General features: G+C 43.1%; 1 protein-coding gene across 1 annotated transcript; it reads left to right on the forward strand.

The window, feature by feature from the left end:
- The first annotated feature begins 7,648 nt into the window (after positions 1 to 7,648).
- LOC145398912 (uncharacterized) lies at positions 7,649 to 13,109 on the forward strand. The gene is made up of 2 exons (XM_080271643.1): positions 7,649 to 7,831; positions 12,492 to 13,109. Exons 1-2 carry the CDS (start codon positions 7,649 to 7,651, stop codon positions 13,107 to 13,109), a joined length of 801 nt encoding a protein of 266 aa, XP_080127769.1.
- The last annotated feature ends 7,212 nt before the right edge of the window (positions 13,110 to 20,321 follow it).

The raw sequence follows: 20,321 nt of genomic DNA on the forward strand, positions 1-20,321 counted from the left end.
CTATCCTAAACTATACTCTTTTCATCCTAACTTGGTCCTGATGTTTGTCCTTCTTTGTGAGGTGGAAGAGGAAGGAAGTGGAAGTGATAAGGCTTTACTTCATAGCCATCATCCACATCGATTTTATTAACATTAAGCTCATGGTATCAACACTGAGGCTCTATGATGCTAAGCTATTTTCCATTCATACTGAGTTCTTACCATACCAAGCTAAATACTATCAACACCGAAATGATATCATACTAAGCTGGTTATCATACATGCTGAGTTTGTCATGCTAAGTTGCCTTTGACGTCGCGTTCATGTCATACTGGCCTATATAGACACAGATTTTGTCACACTAACTTCCTCTGAGGCTGTCACACTAACCTACCCATTACGCGAGTTCAAATCATACTTAACCTGTCACCAAAGATTAATTTCATGCTCCGATAAATAAAAAGTTGCGGATCTTGTTAAAAGCGTTTGGATTCGTGGCTGTCTCGTCTTTATTTCCACACCACCGATAAAAACTAAACATTGCGCTACAGTCTGTTTACCCTCACTTGACAGGAAGCTACTACCACTCCATATCGAATGCTGAAGCGCCATAGGACGTGGGTATGGTAGAAAATTTTTGCTAGTTATGAAGAAATGTTAAATAAATAATGGATGGGTTTAGGATTAGATTAGTCTGCCATCAAATAATAGGAAAATGGCTGAAAGGAGATGCACATATAGGCCGGGTGTGATCAAGCTTGCTATGGTGAAAGCTGTAGTGGTCACGTACAGTCGCGGACAAAAGTAATGACCCACTCCATTACGACAAATAGAATAGTGAGCAGTGACTTCCTAAACCCAATAATGCTTTTTTTCGGAACCAACATCCTTTTCAGTGCATTACGTAAGAGTTCCAGATTTGTTCTGCTAAATAGGGGAAGTTTAGTATTGTTCATAGGGAGGTTAGGGTGTTTATATGGCTGTGTATTTCTTGTCTGTGGGTGGAAATGAGTAACCTTTCCTGAAACATTACCAAATCATCCGACCCCTGACCCACGTCTTGAGTAAATACGCCAGACTGGGTTGGGTTGGGTTGGGCTGTGTTGCGTTGCTTTATATTCTCTTGTGCTGTGTAGTTTTGTGTTGTGTTGCTTTGTATTCTCTTGTGCTATGCTGTGTTGTGTTGTGTTGTTTTGCATTGTGTTACGTTCTGTTATACGAGTATTCTGTTCTGCAGCATTGTATTGTGTTCCCGTTTGTTGTGTTATGTTATGCTGTGTTGCGTTGTTCTGTATTGTGTTGTGTTATGTTGGTTTGTGTTGTGTTGTGTTGTGCTGTGTTATGTAGTGCTGTGTTGCCTTGTGCTACGAACTGGCTCTCTACTTCATTTATGGTAGTGTTTCCTAAGTGTTTTTTTTACATGCAGACTGAATTCATGTGTTTCTTGTGCCCTTATATTCGTCAGGTAAGGAGGCTCCCTAGCACCTTTTCCTTGGCGATTTATTTTTGGATATGACCGGTTAATATCTTTTTATACATTATTTAGGCTGAGTACGGCAATGTTGGAAGGATTTACATATAACGCAGAATAGGACAGTAAGGTGTAATAAGCAAAATAAATCGCTTAGGAAAGTGTTAGGGAGCTTCCTCAACCGAAGAAATACGGACTTTGATCTAAAATTGCCATCTCTCCACCTTGAACACTGAATTGTAGCGATAGATTAACACTAGAACTTGACACTAATCACGAAGAAGTGCTATGGAAAGGACGTAGAGCCGTAGCATTTTCTCTTTCTGCCAGTGAGCTACGTGAAATAAGCTGCATGGAAGACGAAAATCTGGGCCAGGTTAAGGTGAAAGGAGTATAGTTAGTGTGATATTCTTTGGCTTTGCTATTAGGTGACGCTTGAGGGAATATATCAAGTTATCTTTGTGTGTGTGTGTGTGTGTGAGAGAGAGAGAGAGCGAGAGCGTGGGTGTATGGGTGTGTATGTATGTGTAGGTGTGTCTGTCTGTCTGTCTGTCTGTCTTTGCAAATATCCTGTACTGCAGATCCTATTGTTCTTATAATTCTTTGGATCAGGAAATCTTGCATGACGTTACGAAAATTATGTGGTTGCCACTGATGTTGCAGTGTCAAGTATCTCCCCAACATATGTTGCAAAACGCTCCTGAATTAGCAACTACAGTACCTTGCAATGCTGTGTAGTTTGTATTCCTAAGCGATACAGAATACAGTAGCATGTACAAATGTTTAGAATTATCAAAGGACCTAACATAGCACCGTCTGTCTATCTATCTGTCTATAGCCCGACGCCCTAATCCAGCAATGGGTGGCCGCAGACAGAACCCCTCCAAGTCGCTCTGTCGCCCGCCATTTGACGCCCTCCCCCCAGCTCACTCCCCCCTCCCTCATATACCTCTCAACGCCATCCCTCCACCTCATCCTCGGTCTCCCCCTCCCTCTCCCTCCCTCCACGTCACCTACATACACCCTCTTAGTCACCATCTAGCTTCAAATAATTTCATATCCCTTTTAGATCCTGTGGCTTCTGTACAGGAAAAAAAACAAGTGCTTAAGCCCTTATTTTCGTGGGCTGAAGAAGCTCCCTAACGCCTTTTCCTGAGCGATTTAGTTTGTTTGTTACACCTTACTGTCTTCCTCTGTGTTAAATAAATCCTTCTCATATCGCCATATCTTAACGTCCTCTTCAGTGTTACGTAAATCCTTCCATGATCACCTTACTCATCTTCTTGTCTTCTTTCGTGTCACATAAATCCATCCAATATCGCCATACTCTACATAAATAACGTACAAAAGGATATTAACCCGTCATATCCAAAAATAAATCGCCAAGGAAGAGGTGTTACGGGCGAGAATACAGGCCTTGATCGCAGACAGAATAATATACAAAACCAGAAGGTGAAAATTACGTATGTCTAGATTATATCATTTAAATTTAATTGTTCTTATGCATCTCTTTTCTGTCCAACTCTCCAATGCAAGAGTTAACCGCTACTACCAGCCCTTCATTTACGCAACAGGTCAACTCTGAAACTGTCACCCTCCGTCTGTATTTCCTGCTGGCTATGATCTCTAGTCTTTCAAACGCAGCGTGTCCAGGCATCTCGAAATGATCGGATCTTGAATTTGGCTCTCTCTTGTATTTTGTTTTTCTCTAGAAAGGAACAGTTATTGCTGGCTCGTGGCCTTTGGTTCCTTCTTCCAAGCATAAAAAAAAAAAAAAAAAACTGAATAACATGCCAAGTCGCGATTATTATAAAGGACGAAGGTTGCACAAAATTCCCCGTATGCAACATTGCTAAACAACATTATGCAACACACACACACCGTACGCGTCAGCCATTTACCCCACAGTATTCAAAATATTCAGCCACATTCACCGTTGCACCGTAGACCTCCGTAAGCAAAATATCTCTTAAGCCTGAAGGAGAAAAAGATATATATGAAAATTATGTGTAGAGTTTCATAAAAGAAGGTGAAGCAGAGGATATGAGGAGGAGTTGTGAGGCAGCGACATGGCAGCGTGCGAGGCGAGGATGTGTAAGCTAGGGAGAATATCGGTGTTGTCAGCAAGGGAGAATATCGGTGTTGTCAGCAAGGGAGAATATCGGTGTTGTCAGCAAGGGAGAATATCGGTGTTGTCAGCAAGGGAGAATATCGGTGTTGTCAGTCAGGGAGAATATCGGTGTTGTCAGCCAGGGAGAATATCGGTGTAGTGAAAATGGTAAAAGGTTGAGAGGTTATTTATGAGTAAGGAGCTGACAGGCAGTTGCTAAGACCCCCCTTTCATTACGGGCGCCGCCGGAAACCACGGGCCCTTTTCGTGCTCTGGGGGCAGTCAGATGTGTGGAGCCAGGTGTGTGTGGTGTCAGATGTGTGTGTGTGTGGAGTCAGGTGTGTGTGTGGGGTGTGTGTGTGTGTGTGTGTGGAGTTAGATGTGTGTGGGGGGGGATGGAGTCAACTGTGTGTGGGGGGGAAGTCATTTGTGTGGAGCCAGGTGTGTGTGGTGAGCAGTCAGGTGTGTGAAGTCAGGTGTGTGAAGTCAGGTGTGTGTGTGGGGAGGAGTGTGTGTGTGGAGTCAGGTGTCTGGTGGTGGTGGATTTTGTTGGTTTGTGTTGGGGATGGTGTGTGGTGGGGTCAGTGTGTGGTGGGGATATGTGTGGTGGAACTATGGGTGTGGTGGACTCATATGTGTGGTGGACTCATATGTGTGGTGGATTAATATGTGTGGTGGAGTTATTGGTGTGGTGGAGTCAGCTGTGTAGTGTACTTTATACCACACTCCCACTTCCACCCCCAACTCCCACCCCCATCCCACTCAAACCTATAGCATTCCTCCTCCCACACAAACTCCCACTCCTAGTCCAATTCTCACCCCTGTTCCCACTCAGACCTTGAATATTCCTTCTCCCACTGGCAAATATTCTCCCCCTGCTCTCCCCACTCCCACTCAGACCTTGAATATTCCCCCTCCCACTGGCAAATATTCTCCCCTTGCTCTCCCCACTCCCACTCAGACCTTGAATATTCCTCCTCCCACTGGCAAATATTCTCCCCTTGCTCTCCCCACTCCCACTCAGACCTTGAATATTCCCCCTCCCACTGGCAAATATTCTCCCCTTGCTCTCCCCACTCCCACTCAGACCTTGAATATTCCTTCTCCCACTGGCAAATATTCTCCCCTGCTCTCCCCACTCCCACTCCAACCCATAACACTCCCTCAACTGCCAAATATTCTCCCTTAAGCAGACGTAATGAGATGCAGGGAGGAGATATTCTAAACGACCTCTTGGCGCCACCGCTGCTCACGTTACAACCCTTACCCTCAACCTTCACCCTTCTCCAGCCCTTTCTCTCCACCACAATTCCACCACATCTCCACCACACCCGAACCAAACCTCCATCATTCACATCACACCATCGTCATCATGCCTCCCTCAAAATTTACAATCCACACCCTCACGCCTCACCCCTGCCCATCCCTTTCTCTCCACCACACCTCCACACCTCCACCACACCTCAAGCACACCTCACACCGTCTCCATCGTACCCCCTTCACACACTATCTTCATCACATCACCCCATCGTCATCACATCACCTCCAAGTGACACACCTTACCCTCACTCCTGTCCACCTCCCTCTCCACCACATCGCCACCTTCACCACCACATCTCCAACACACCTCACAGAATCTCCAACAAACCTTATTTCTGTCTCTCCCTCTTTCTCTCTCTCACCACCCTCATTTTACAATCCCAACTCTCACCCTTCACCCTCCCTCTCTCTCCACCAAATCTCCAACTCACCTCACACCCCCTCCACCACACTTAATACCATCTCCTTCACACCTCATTCCACCTCCAGCACCTCTCCATCAAAGCTCACTCACTCTCTCCTTCAAAGTTAACTCCAATCCCTCCTCCTCCACCACCACACCCCCTCCAAACCTCACACCACCACCACAACCACACACACTCTCCTCCACATCACCTCCACCACACCTCTCAACTCTCCGTTACATCTCATTCCAGTCCCCTCTTTTTCTCCAACACACTCTCTTTCCACATCTCACGAGCTCTCCTCCACACCACTGCCACATCACCACACCTCACACTTCCTTTTCCTCCACACTTCACATCATTACTTCCACACCATAAACCACCACCACACACCACCTCCACCACACACCACACACTACCTCCACATCACACACCACCTCCACACCACACACCACCTCCACACACACCACCACCACACACCACCACCACACCACCTCCACACCACCTCCACACCACACACCACCTCCACACACACCACCACCACACACCACCACCACACCACCTCCGCACCACACACCACCTCCACACCACCACAACACCACCTCCACACCACACACCACCTTCTCACCACACACCACCTCCACTCGTAACACTACCTCTTTCACGCCTGCTCTTGCCACATCGCCCGCAATTTCCCACATAATGACTAAATGATGAAAAAAAAAAATAAAAATGCAATACTTTGGTGAGCGTGGAAGGAAGCAGTAATCACAACATCTTATTTTAAAACTTCGGGGAAATATATATGTATACGTTGGTTGTACTCTCCATCCGTTGGCACTTTCAAACATTTAAATTCAAACGGATCTTAAATTCTGCTATCTGTTATTTTTGTTTTTTCTTGGAGGGAACCATCTTGCTGGCATCTGGCCTTTGGTTCCTTCTTCCTTGCATAAAGAAAAAGATATGGTAAATTTTTCCTGATTAACGTTGGGGGAGAAATTATACTCCTTTTACTCTAACCTGGCCTAAAATTGCCATCTCTCCATCTTGAATACTGAGTTGTAAAAGTAGAGGTGCACTAGAATATGATGCTAGTCACGAAGAAGTGCCATGGAAACGATTAGAGCCGTAGCATTATCTTATTCTGCCACTCAGCTACCGTACGTGAAATTGGATGCAAAAAGGCGAACACTAGAATTTGGCTCGAGTCACGAAGAAGTGCTAGGGAAAGGATGCAGAGCCGTAGCATTATTTTAATCCGGGCTACGTGAAATAAGCCGAAAAAGGACGAAAATCTGGACCAAGTTAAGATGAAAAGAGTATATCACCGTAAAATCTAACGAGCAAGATAGAATGCTTTTTAACTTTTCATCCTCTCGTCATTCAAATTTCATTCCAGGTATTGCCAAAATATATATATATATGTTTGGCTCTTACTTTTTTTTAATATTTTGTAATGTAGGCTCGTGATGTACTTGTGTAACGTGCTGCTGTAACGAAAACGCTGTACATATTGTGCTACGGGTGTGGGTGGTGGTAGTGTTGTTGGCTGACGTGGTGTCCCATGCCTCAGGTCTCCTTAACTATCTATTTGTCTGTTTATCTATCTATCTAGCTGTCTGTCTGTCTATCTATCTGTTCACTTATCTGTCTTTTATCTGTCTATCTGTCCGTCTTTCTATCTATCTATCTATCTGTCTGCCTATCTGTCTGTTTATCTATCTATCTATCTGTCTGTCTATCTGTTTTTCTGCCTATGTGTCTGTTTATCTATCTATCTAGCTGTCTGTCTATCTATCTATTTGCCTCTCTGTCTGTTTGTCTACCTGTCTGTTTGTTTACCTGTCTGTCTCCGTCTGTCTATCCACTGCAACTCGGGGTGGTGGTGGTATCAGCGTCAGTGTTGTCCATCTGTCTATCTGTCTGTCTACCTATCTATCCATCCATCCATCCACCCACCCACCTATCTGTTTATCCATCCATCCACCCACCTATCTGTTTACCCATCCATCCATTCACCTATCTATCTATCTATCTTTCTACCTATCCATCATTCATCCATCCATCCATCCATCCATCTGTCTATCAGTCTATTTATCTAGCCACCAATCCATTCATCCACCTATCTATCTGTCTATCCATCCATCCATCAATCCATTCATCCATCCATCCATCTGTCTATCAGTCAATTTATCTACCCACTCATCCATCCACCCATCCATCCATCCATCCACCTATCTGTCTGTCTATCCATCCATCCATCCATCAATCCATTCATCCTTCCATCCACCCATCCATCCATCTATCTATCTATCTATCTATCTAAAATATCTATCTCCATTTCAGGTGTGGGTGACAGTGATGGTGTTGGCTGCAGTGATATCCCACAGCGAGACTCAGTTTTCCTTCCCACGCCTTCCCACGCCTCCCAACATCATCTTTGGGGCCTTTAGACCTCTCATACCCCCTTTCCTACGCCCACGCCCACGCCCACGACCCCGCCCACGACCGCCCATCCTTCGCCCGGCATCCCCCCAGCAGCAGGTGTGTGTGTGTGTGTGTGTGTGTGTGTGTGTGTGTGTGGTGAGGGTGTATGATGTTGGTTTGGAGGTAAATGATGTGCTGTCGGTGTATGGTGCTGGGGTATGGTGAATAATATGGTGATTGTATGTATAGTAGGTGTGTGAGTGAGGGCTATGTGATGAAAATGTGTGGTGAAAATATAGTGAATGGTGCAAAAATAATGTGTGGTAATGGTGGTGGTGGTGGTGTGTGGTAGGGTAGGTAGGCTATGTGGTGGTGGTGTAGGAGTATATGGTAGTCTAGGTGTGTGGTGATGCACGTGTGTGGTGATGTTGGTGTGTGGTGGTGTAGTAATGTGGTGGAGTAGGCTGTGTGGTGGTGTAGGAGTGTGTGGTAGTTATGGTGTGTGGTGGTGGTGAAGGTGTGGTGGTGCAAATGTGTGGCGAAGTAGGTTTATGATAGAGTACTCGTGTGATATTGTAGGCTAAGCTATGTGGTGCTGTAGGATGTGTAGTAGTCTAGGTGTGATGGTGGTGTGTGGTGGTGCAGCTGTGTGTTCATCAAGGTGTGTGGTGCTGGACAGGTATGATGATTTACGTGAGTGATGGTGAAAATATAGACTGATATAAATGTAAACACAAATCTAAACACAACTGATTTAAGTAGACAACTGCTCGTGAGTCATAGTAAAAGACCCGTTATATCTTTACTCCATCAAAATTAAAGACTATGGAGCACATCTTTATTTATTCATTATTCATATCAAGTAGTTCAAAAGCTTCAGGCAGGAGTGAATGGAGGAATCATCTTTTTATTTTTTCTGAGCATTCTGAAGATAGTAATAAAATTGGTAACACTGCTAACTTACTAACGCAACTCCTTTCACCATCTTTATTTATTCAATACACCTTTAAGATGACACAGTAATTCACTCTGATAAACATATTTGATTCATAATTGTAATATTTGTAAAAGAGTTCCAGAATAATGCTAATGATTGATTGCCAGTTTTAATTAATGTTTATTGAGCAAGAACAAAGATTAACAATGACTATTGATGGAAACACCATAATTTTAACCTCATTTTTTAAACCATAATACTAAAATGATATTAAATTCAGAGCTGCGGACTTCCTCTCGATGTAGTACGTCCTTATGCTCCTCTTCCTGCATACAAGATGGAACTTGTCTAGAAAAATATAAAGTCATTCTCTTTCCTTCATCTCTTTTCGGTGCAGAGAGAGAATGAGAATTGGAATTTATTGTGTTCTTGATTATTTTACACACACACACACACACACACACACACACACACACACACACACACACACACACACACACACAAGGAACTTAAATCAGACAGTGAGTGACCAGCATTATTCCCCACAGGCATTTGTCGTCTGCTTCCAGAGAAACAGGCCGTTGCCACGATGTCAGTTCTTTAGGCCCGAGGTTGGAATACGCATTAATTTGTGTGTCTGGCTTACAACTAACTCGATGTTGTGTCTTTATCTTGTAGACTAATATAAGTTGCTCTCAAAACACTCCGTAGACTCTCCCGTAGCACCTTCACCTCAGTATATTCTTTGGGTGTCCGTGTTTACATCTGAAGCGAAATTTGTCTCGGTTCGGCCAATAGTTTAATCGAAAAACACGTAATTAAAACATTTTAGCATTTTTTCAGTGACACGGATACTTCTGCCATGTTTTTTTAAGGCTTCAGTAGACAGATGAGCTGGTGAAGGGCATTGTTTACATCGCTGCACCTCTCAAAGCCATTTTCTCTTTGCCATGGATGTGGCCTTGGCACTTCTTCCTACGAGATCTATTCTGTTTAACCTTTTTGCTATTTTGTATATCCCTTTAACTATCTTGCACATCCTTTTTACTATCTTGTATACTATTTACACATAATATCGATGCACAGAACTTGACATTAACAATATTTAGGACGATATTCGTGGTATAAGACGCAGACTAAATTGCTGAAGAAGAAGTGTAGCAAAATCTCCAAACCCAAAGACCTATATTCTTGTCAGTTAAGGATGCTCTCTAACACCTCTTCCTTAGCGATTCAGTTTGGATATGGATGGCTATTATCCTTTTGTATATTGTCTATGCAGAGTCTGGTGATTTTTGAATGATTTATTTAACACAGAATAGGACAGTAAGGTGTAGTAAGCAAAATAAAGCGACTAGGAAAAGTGTTAGGAAGCTTCCATACCTGATAAGAATGCAGGCCTTGGTGAATCAGTCCCATTTTCCTATAGCACTGTCACCTTAACTTGGCCAGGATTTTTGTCCGCTTTGAGCTTACTTCACGTAGTTTAGTGGCAGAATGAGACAATACTATGGCTCTACATCCTTTCCATAGCACATCTCCATGACTAGCACCATATTTTACCGTCAATCTATTGCTCGAACTCAGTTTTTAAGATGGAGAGATGGTAATTTTAGGCCAAGTAAAAACGGTATAGGAACTTAGCGATAACCCAGTCCATTTTCTTTGGTTTACTGGGGATGAAGGCTGCACTTTAGTAAAATTGGGAGACAACCTAACATCGTGTCGGAGGAAAATTACTGTAGGGATGGAGAGTGTAGGAAGGAAAATGACCGTAGGGAAGGAGAATGCAGAAGGGAAAATTATCGTAGGGAAGGAAGGCGTAGAAAGGAAAATATCGTAAGGAAAAAAGTGTACAACCTTTTCATGCATCTAGTTCTTGCGGAAAAAAAAAAAATGAAAAAGAAAAAAGAAAAAAAGAATATACGACACACAATCCATTGTAATTGCGTTTCGAAATCCCACCCTGGTTTTCGTACGATTTTTTCAGCCTCGATCCTACATCATTTATTCATTTCCTACTCCAAACGCCCCAACCGCGCCCACACCAGCAGACACACACAATTCTGCCAGGTAAGTATTCAGTGGAGCGCTGTTTCCGAATCCCCGTCTTTCGCACAGCCAGTCTATGTCACCTGTTGCTGTCTTCGCTAGTGTAGTTCTTCAGTGGCGTGTATATTCCGTTTCTCATAGTTTAGATATCGTAGTCATAGGCTGCAGTATGTCTCAAACAGCTATAAGACTACCAGTGTAATAGGTCTGTGTTTTTCTTTTTCATGTCTACATCTTCTACATGACCTTGAAGACACTTAGCGAAATTAAAGAATGGTTTAAGCAAATCAGGGGATGGAGAGGGTCGCCTTCACGTGGTGGCACAGATATAGCTGGGCGACTCCACTGCCCGATTATACAAACGTCCCTCAGTACCCTCCCTATCCCCCGAAAGACGAATGGTGGACTGCATGAGGAGGGGAACTTCAGCCTGCAGTCCACTGGGTTAACGTTTCAGATTACTGCTACAACTTCTACTACTACTACTACTACTACTACTACTACTAATCTCTACTTCCTTTAGCAGAACCAACGGCCGCCTCCAGTCATCCTGCCTTCCCCCCCGGTGACCAGACCGCCCCCACCCCCTCCCCCTCCCTCACCCCCCCGCCAGCCCGTCAGAGCGCCCCCACCACCACCACCACCCCAACAGAGACCGGTAAAGGTGGGGGAGAGGAGGGGAGGGGATCGGGAAGTTAGGGACGGAGAAATGGGGAAGCGATGGGGTTAGAGACAGAAAAATGGGGAAGTGAAGGAAGTTAAGGACACAAGAAATGGGGAAGTGACGGAAGTTAGGGACAGAAGAAATGGGGAAGAGATGGGAGTTAGGGACAGAAGAAATGGGGAAGTGAAGGAAGTTAGGGACACAAGAAATGGGGAAGGGATGGGAGTTAGAGACACAAGAGATGGGGAAGGGATGGTAGTTAGGAACACAAGACATGGGGAAATGATGGGCGTTAGGAAGAAAAGAAATGGGGAAGGGATGGGAGTTAGGGACAAGAAATGGGGACGTGATGGGAGTCAGGGAGAGATAGAAATGGGGAAGTGATGGGAGTCAGGGAGAGATAGAAATGGGGAAGAGATGGGAGTTAGGGACAGAAGAAATGGGGAAGTGAAGGAAGTTAGGGACAGAAGAAATGGGGAAGAGATGGGAGTTAGGGACACAAGAAATGGGGAAGTGATGGTAGTCAGGGAGAGAAGAAATAGGGAAACGAAGACATTACACTTGTCCAAAAATACAGGTGTTTCAGAAAAGCATTTGGTCCACTGGAGGACGAAATCTTTGAACAAATCACTCACAATGTCTCTATGATAAAATGTCAGATTCCTTTCACTCTCATCATTACGAAAGAGTTGAGGAAGTTGCAATCAAGTCTACAAATTTTCCCCGACAGGCACCATAGAAAGATTTGGAAATAAAAATCTACGGCCCTAACACTCCAGCTTTACCTCAACAACCTGAGCTTCCCTACTCTTGCTGTGTAATTATGAGGGGAGTGGCATTTTATCATTTAGACATTGAGACGTACTGTGCAATTATTAAAGGGATTTATCTTCTAGAGGCAATATACTCTGCAGAAACACCTTTTATGTAAGTTATTAATCCACAGAGCCTCGAGATACTTTTTTTTCCTATTATTTCTTGATTTAATTCACCTTGGGATAGGCTCAGTAAACCTTTCATACCAGAGTCCTTTCCTGAATCAATGTAGTCTCAAGGTAACAGCAATCATCTCAAAATTACGTCAGTCATTTTTCAAGGTTTAATGTCCTACCTTGTGCTTTCAGGCTCCCCAGTTTTCTCAACCTCTACCCCAGCCCCAGCCGCAGAGACCCCCGCCTGACCTCACGGGATTCGGCGCACCTCGACCCGACACTGTCATCGGTCCGTCCCAGCCACCACAGAGACCACAACCACGGCCGCAGAGACCTCAACCACAGCCACAGAGACCTCCACCACAGCCACAGAGACCTCCACCACAGCAGAGACCACAAACGTTCGCCTCGTCGCAGCCCTTCCCAGCACCTTTGCCAGACCCGAGTGACAATAATATAATCGGAATGACGCCTCCACCTCCACCACCTCCTCCACCCAGACCAGCCACTCCCAGGCCTCCTCCACCCAGACCAGCCACTCCCAGGCCTCCTCCACCCAGACCAGCCACTCCCAGGCCTCCTCCACCCAGACCAGCCACTCCCAGGCCTCCTCCACCCACCACGCCAGCCCCCCAGCCCACTTTCCTGGCCACGGCACGCCCAGCCCCGCCCATAACGCCCATCACATCGAATTCCATTGATGATTTGCTGGTTAACCCCGTGCCCTCCGTCAACGCTGGGGTCCTGCCGCTGGCCAACGAACAGCCCGCACAACCACAGCTCTTCCCCCCATTCACTAACTTCACCTAGAGTAACTAACACCTCTAACTTCACCTGGAATAACTAACACCTCTAACTGCACCTGGAATAACTAACAGGCCTAATTTCACGCACAATAACCAACAGACCTTCCCGCCATTCACTAAATTCACCAAGAATAACTAACACTTTTTTCCGTCATTCACTACTTTCACCGATCATAACTAACAGGTCTCCCAGTCATTCACTACCTTCACCATTCATTAACTTCTAAAAAACTCACATCTCGTCCTGCCATTTACTAACTTCATCTGTAAAACCCACAATTCTCTCCGCCAATCACGTAAATCGCCTAGAATCTAACACCTCTCCCTGCCTATATTTTTCTAGTGTTCAAATGTTCAAAATCCACGTCAAATTCAAATCTAATTCTATCTAACATCACCTCCTCATCTTCTATAATCATCTTCTGCTGTTCAAATGTTCAAAATTCACATCTAATTCAAATCTAACTCTAGCTAACATCACCTCCTCATCTTCTATAATATTTTTCTAGTGTTCAGATGTTCAAAATCCACTTCTATTTCAAATCCAACTCTATCTAACACGTCCTTATCTTCTGCAATATTTTTCAAGTGTTCAAATGTTCAAAATCCTCTTCTAATTCAAATCTAATTCTATCTAACACCATCTTCTATAATTCTCAACTCATTCTTAGCAACCCCTGGCTGTTCAATCATCCATATATCAAGTATTGTTAAGCTATAATTGAAGGTGTCATATTCTTTTTATCTATCTATATCCTGTAAGGGGTGGCCACAAACAAATCGCTTCCATGTCATATTCACTGGGGGGTAAATTATGAGCCGTATTCTCAACTTAGTGGGTTCCCTAGCACCTCTTCCTTACCGATTTATTTTGCATGTAACGTCATATTTCTCTGTGTTATATTCCAACATTATATTACTATCCTTGTCTTATTTTTTATATAGACAGACATGCAAAAAAATAAATCGCCCAGAAATACGAGTCACCTTATAATTCTTGTCACTTCCAGATCATTATTTTAAGTTTTAACGGAAACGTCATTTATTTAAGGAGGTAAAAGTAACTATAGCAAACTCTTTCAGTTTTAAAAATGCCTAAAAAAAATGGATCCCTGGAAGTAGTAAAAAAAAAAAAAAGAAGAAGAAGCAGTTGTCTCACATGAAAAAAAGAAAGAAGAAATAAAAAATAAGAAAAGGAAGAAAAAATAAGAAAGAAAAAATAAGAAAAGAAAGAAAGAAAAAATAAGAAAAGAAAGAAGAAAGAAAAAATAAGAAAAGAAAAATAAGAAAAGAAAGAAAAAATAAGAAAAAAAGAAAAGAAAAGAAAAGAAAGAAAAAATAAAATAAAAGAAAAAATAAGAAAAGAAAGAAAAATAAGAAAAGAAAGAAAAAATAAGAAAAGAAAGAAAAAATAAGAAAAAGAAAAGAAAGAAGAAAGAAAAATAACAAAAAGAAAAAATAAGAAAAGAAAGAAGGAAGATGGAGAAAAGAAAGAAGAAAAAAAAAGAAAGAAGGAAAACAGTAGAAAAGAAAGACGAAAGAGAGAAAGGAATGAGAAGAAAGAAAAATAATATAAGGAAGAGGTGCTACGTGCCCTCCTTAACGGGGAAGAATTAAAGCCTTTTCGTGGTGCATTTTGGGTGAGGTGCTTCGTCATTGGTTTACCGCCTGTGGTCTGTCTCTGTGTGTATAGATATCATAGTCACTAGAGGCGGTATACCCACGAGAAATATAGCCTCTTATCAGCCTATAGTTTGAGGTGAAGAGGTAGGGAGGTGAGGGGAGGTGAAGGGAGGGGAGGTGAAGGGAGAGTAACCTGGGAGCGACTGCATATCACAAACCCAGACCCTCCTCCTTTCAATAAAAACTGCTACTTAATGCATTTGTGATAGCCACTTGCCACATTGTGCCTTTATTAGTATTATTACCCAACCGAGGACGACGAGGACAGCGTTCGGGGGGTGGGACGACGACGAGGACAGAGCTCCGGGGGGTGTGGGACGCGAGACAAATGGTCACACGCGTAAACACAGAACCGCGAAATGGAATGCAAAACCACATTATTTCCTTGTAATTTTCGGAGCACGTTTGGCTATTAGATGTAGTTAGCCTGCATCCCAGATTTTTTTTAGTGCAGTTAGCATTGACACAGGAAGGCTAAGAATATTCTACCTTCACTTGCTTCAGATATCTTAAAAAAATGAAAAATAGGGAGTTTACTTTCCACTTATACTTAATTCTGAGATCGAGATGTGGAAAGCAAACCCCAAAAATATTTACGATATATGAAGCTTGTGGTTAAGGTGAAACGCTTCTGACCTTCGTATCTCATTGCTGACTGCGTTCTACTGGATGGGATGCAGGCTAATCATACGTAATAACCCCAGGCGCTTTTGAAATGACCGCCAAAAATCAAAGCCTTCCATTCCACACCTCGATATGAAATTTTAAGCATGCGACCCTAAAAATCAATCCCTTAGACCCTTAAACCAGATGACGTGATGTCTTTTCTGTTTTGATTTAGCAATTTTTAGATATTTTTTAGTATATGAGAAATATTTTTCGAGCTGGGGGTGGTTGGGGAGAGATGGATACTGCCTTCATCAACCTCTTGCATACGAGAGGCCTTTCCTGAGCTGAAAAAAATCGTCTGGAAGTAGCGAGAGAGAGAGAGAGAGAGGCCCAATCCCAGGCTAAGGAAAATCGCTTGAAGGTGGCCAGAAAAAGATACAGAAAAAAGTACAGAATATAATACAAAAATACAAAATAAAAGCTACCAAAATACAGAGAATCCGTCATCGTGGTGAAAGGGTTAAGGGGGACTGCCTTAAATCCCTTCACACTGGACTAAAAAAATAAAATAAAATCGCTTAAGATGGCTCCCTTTCCACGAGAAAAAAAATAAAAAAAAGGGCTATGATAAAAGAAAAAATAGCCATAATAAAGCAAAGAGTAGCCATGTTAAATAGAAAGGAGTTATCTAAGGGTTTTATGCGTATACTGACCGTGAAGGGAAATTCGTGGACCAATATTTCGTGACCTGACAAGACATTAGTTCTAAGGATGAGAGGACGCGCAGGACTGAAGCACTTAAGCCATCTCTCTAGCCATCACCCTCGACAATTTTGGCAGGGAAACGAGAGGATAACCATCTCTATAGCCATCTTCGGTGACAATTTTGGCGGGAAACGAGAGGGCAGCCATCTCTATAGCCATCAACCGCGACAATTTTGGCGAGAAACGGGAGGGAGGACGGGAGGAAGAAGGACACTGTTGCTTTCATTTCCTTTTCAATATTCTCTGTCTGAGTGGAATAAGGATCGATCCCTTATATTTTCAGGAGTAAATGAAGTTCTTAAACCCCCTTATAAATTCAGGTTTTGACATTTTAAAAAGAAGAATACCGTTGAAAATCCCCCCCAGCGAGGATAAAGACTGTCTTTTTCGCCACTGAAACGTACGTCACTCGAGATGGTGCTCCCTGGGCCAAACTCAACACTGGGATTTTTTACACTGATCCTTCTTGCACTCAGGCGAAAAAACAGTCAAATAAAATTCTTGTAGTAGTGTAATAAAGGAATGGGACGATGGAAGGACGAATTCTGCATGTTATATAGATCAATTTTGAATACTGTGATTACGAAGGCAAGAATTATTGAATGTATGTAGACGACGTATTATATTTTATCGATTGTATGCATTATAAAACAGAGTATATAAGATTTAATTCAAATATATTGCCCCTTGTTTTCGTCCATCATTCTGTCAGGGATCGTCGACTACTTAAAACAATGTACAGTCACTCATAAAAGAAAAGACCCCCCTGCCTTAGAAGCAATATAACTCGGGGTATTCAGTATTGGTAACAGTGTATTTGACGTCAGCCATATGGGGGGATGAGGAGGGGTATTTGAGAGGAGGGCGGAGTTAATCTGCACGAAATACTGTTCAATCCACATTTCGAGTCAAACATACTTTATATCTGACTTGTTATGTTGTCCTTCACACAAAATTCACTTTATGCTACAAGATCAAAGAACTTTCAGGTGATAACACAATCCCATACCCGAACATTTATGCATTAATGCCGCACATGATGCAAATGAAACCCCCGGGCTCAAGGGTTAAATGAATGGGCTCGACACACTTAGAATGAACTTTGAATGAACTTCCCCCAAACGCAGCTTCACACCCACACACCTGACGTCATTTACAGTGTTACCAGGACCGATATCATATTGGTTGAAAGGTGTCTTGGCCGGGGGGGTCGTTTCTTTTATGAGTGACTGTACTATCACTTTTTTTTTTTTTTTCAATTTCTCTTTCAATACTGCTTACCCTCATCCTTGATTTTCTGTTTTTGGAGAGGGACGCCTTCACATGGTGGCACAGATATAACCAAGCGGATCAACTGCCGGGTTATACAAAGGTCCCTATCCCCCGAAAGGAAGATGGTGGACTGCAGGAGAAAATTCAGATGAGCCTAGGGTTACTACTACTGCTACTACTACTACTACTACTACTACCACTACTACTACTACTACTACTGCTACTACTGCCACCACCACCACCACTACTACTACTGCTGCTACTGCTACTACTACTACTGCTACTACTACTACTACTGCTGCTACTACTACTGCTACTACTACTACCATTACTACTACCACTACTACTACTACTACTACTACTACCACTACTACCACCACCACCACCACTACTACTACTATTACTACTACTACTACTACTACTGCTACTACTACTACTACCAGATTCCCTTTCGTGTTCCGGCCGCCATGGGGTTGAGAGGGGCGAGGTGCTTCAAGGTCTTTATGATCTATGTAACCATGTATATTGTTGCACTGTGTATGTATCGATGTGTGTATATTTATTGTGCTGTGTACGCGCTGTCATCACTACTCCAAATAAACGAAGAGATGAATATTTGGTGTTTTATTGTGATCATACATACACACACACACAAACATACACACACATACACATACATACATATCACACACACACACACACACACACACACATACACACACACACACACACACACACACACACACACACACACACAAAACCATTCCCTTATCATTTCTTATCTATAGTGGAGAGAGAGAAATATACGTGAGTGGTGTTGAGGCTTTCTATAACGCTTCCTTCATTATTTCAGTAAAATCATGTATGTGTGTGTGTGTGTGTGTGTGTTTGTGTGTGTGCGGAGACGTGTGTGTGGCAGTGACTATATTTTGTGAGATATTTTTACATAAACCATTTTTAAAAACGTATAGTCTCGACACAAACAGGACAAAATAGGGTAAAAGCCTCCTATTTCCTTACTGAAGAGGCGTCCATCGTCTATAAATCAACATAATTAATCAATCTATTTATCTTTCTATAGCCAGACGCCCTAATCCTGTAAGGGGTGGCCACAAACAAATCGCCTTCATGTCGCCTTGTCCCCTGCCATTTCGCACAATGATATTGTATTTAATTTTCCACTGATGATACATGCCCATTCTTCCACATAAACACGACCAGTACTCCACAATACTTCCAATTTCTCATCCACCACTCCCACAGACACTCCTCCCATTCGTACCTCGCCAGCTTGGGAAGGTTTTCATTTTGGCTGTCACTCTCCCTCCGATAAATACCTTCGGCCCAGCAATGATCCTAACATGGACTGATTAAGATACTGAACTGGGCTAAAATACACGATTTGGTTGATATAAGAAAGACCTAAAGTGCAATCGGTTAAAAAAGAGAAAAAAAAGAAAAAACAATACATTATAACTTGATAGACTCTCTCTCTCTCTCTCTCTCTCTCTCTCTCTCTCTCCTGGGCAAATTTTTACAGTATATTTGTACTGTTTCAAACAATACTCCTTTTTCTTTAACTTGGCCTAAAATTTTCATCTTTACTTCTTGCATGCTCACAACCAACAACAGATCAACAGATTAACACTAGAACATGATGCTAGTCACGATGAAGTGCTATGGAATGAAAGTAGGGTCGTAGCGTTATCTTCCTCTGCCACTAAGCTACGTGAAATAAGCGGCTGGACGAAAATCTAGGCCAAGCTGAGGTGAAAAGACTATAGTACAGACGCCTTGGTTGAGCTTAGAGATGTTGTGTATATCAAAGGGTTGCTGAACATAACTCTTGCTTACCTTTCTTTTTCTAAGCAAGATGGGGAAGTTGTTTATCCAGTCCCACAAACAGGAGATGGGGAAGTTGTTTATCCAGTCCCACAAACAGGAGATGGGGAAGCTGTTTATCCGGTCCCACACACAGGAGATGGGAAGCTGTTTGTCCGGTCCCACACACAGGAGATGGGGAGCTGTTTATCCAGTCCCACAAACAAGAGATGGGGATGCTGTTTGTCCAGTCCCACAAACAGATGAGGAAGCTGTTTATCCACTATTTCACAAACAGGAGATGAGGAAGCGTTTTTTTCTGTACCACACACAGAAAACATCCAACACTTCCCTCTCTGCGGCTGCGTGCGCTCCCACTTGAGGCTGGAGGGTGACTGACGTGATTCGGAGCTTCTAGGGTTCGCTTGGGTCCAGCATGAAGCAAAAGACTGTTCTTATGATGCTGAGTAATAATTAGGCGTTTTTTGTAGCACCTCGGAAAGTCAAAAGGGTTTGGGTTTCCACTGTTGGAGTTTACAGAACGCTAAGCAATAGCACAGCCAGACGAACGAGCACTGTGGGCCCTGGAAGAACTGTCGTACATAGCCAGTCTCCAAGGAAATGAGATGACAACTTTTTCACAATGACATTTTATGCTCCTAAGATAAACGTAGGAGCATTACTTACAATTTTCGTTCCATTCCGAAGCAGAAATTAAGGCCAGTAGAAACCATTTACTCTCCTACTCTTTTCAAGTAAGCCCAACCTCGCGGTGGATTTGTAAACTTGTTTCAATGGCTGCAGTTCCTGCGGTAAGACGTATGATAAACTGGAAAATTTTGGGATCCAAGCACATTTCACGTTTTGGAAATGCATCTATATCCCTCAAAAAACACATAACATGAAAATACTTATGACTGACAGAGACGTTACGTAAGAATTTTGTAATCTTGTACTTTCGTTGAAACGAAGCCAAAACCACAGTCAATTCATTGGACGCGTCGGCCATTTTGGAGCTGGAGGTGCGAGCTGGTGCGAGACGGAACATTTAAATTGATTGATTTTC

The sequence above is a fragment of the Coenobita brevimanus genome, chromosome 5 (genome assembly GCF_032717465.1).
Source record: "Coenobita brevimanus isolate Jiangsu-jjx chromosome 5, ASM3271746v2, whole genome shotgun sequence".
In the NCBI taxonomy this organism is placed as follows: domain Eukaryota; kingdom Metazoa; phylum Arthropoda; class Malacostraca; order Decapoda; family Coenobitidae; genus Coenobita; species Coenobita brevimanus.

Bases quoted from the DNA above. Each gene is read 5' to 3' on its own strand.
- LOC145398912 (XM_080271643.1), top strand. From the start codon at position 7,649: ATGGTGTTGGCTGCAGTGATATCCCACAGCGAGACTCAGTTTTCCTTC. The intron at 7,832-12,491 runs GTGTGTGTGTGT...TTGTGCTTTCAG, and splicing joins CGGCATCCCCCCAGCAGCAG to GCTCCCCAGTTTTCTCAACC.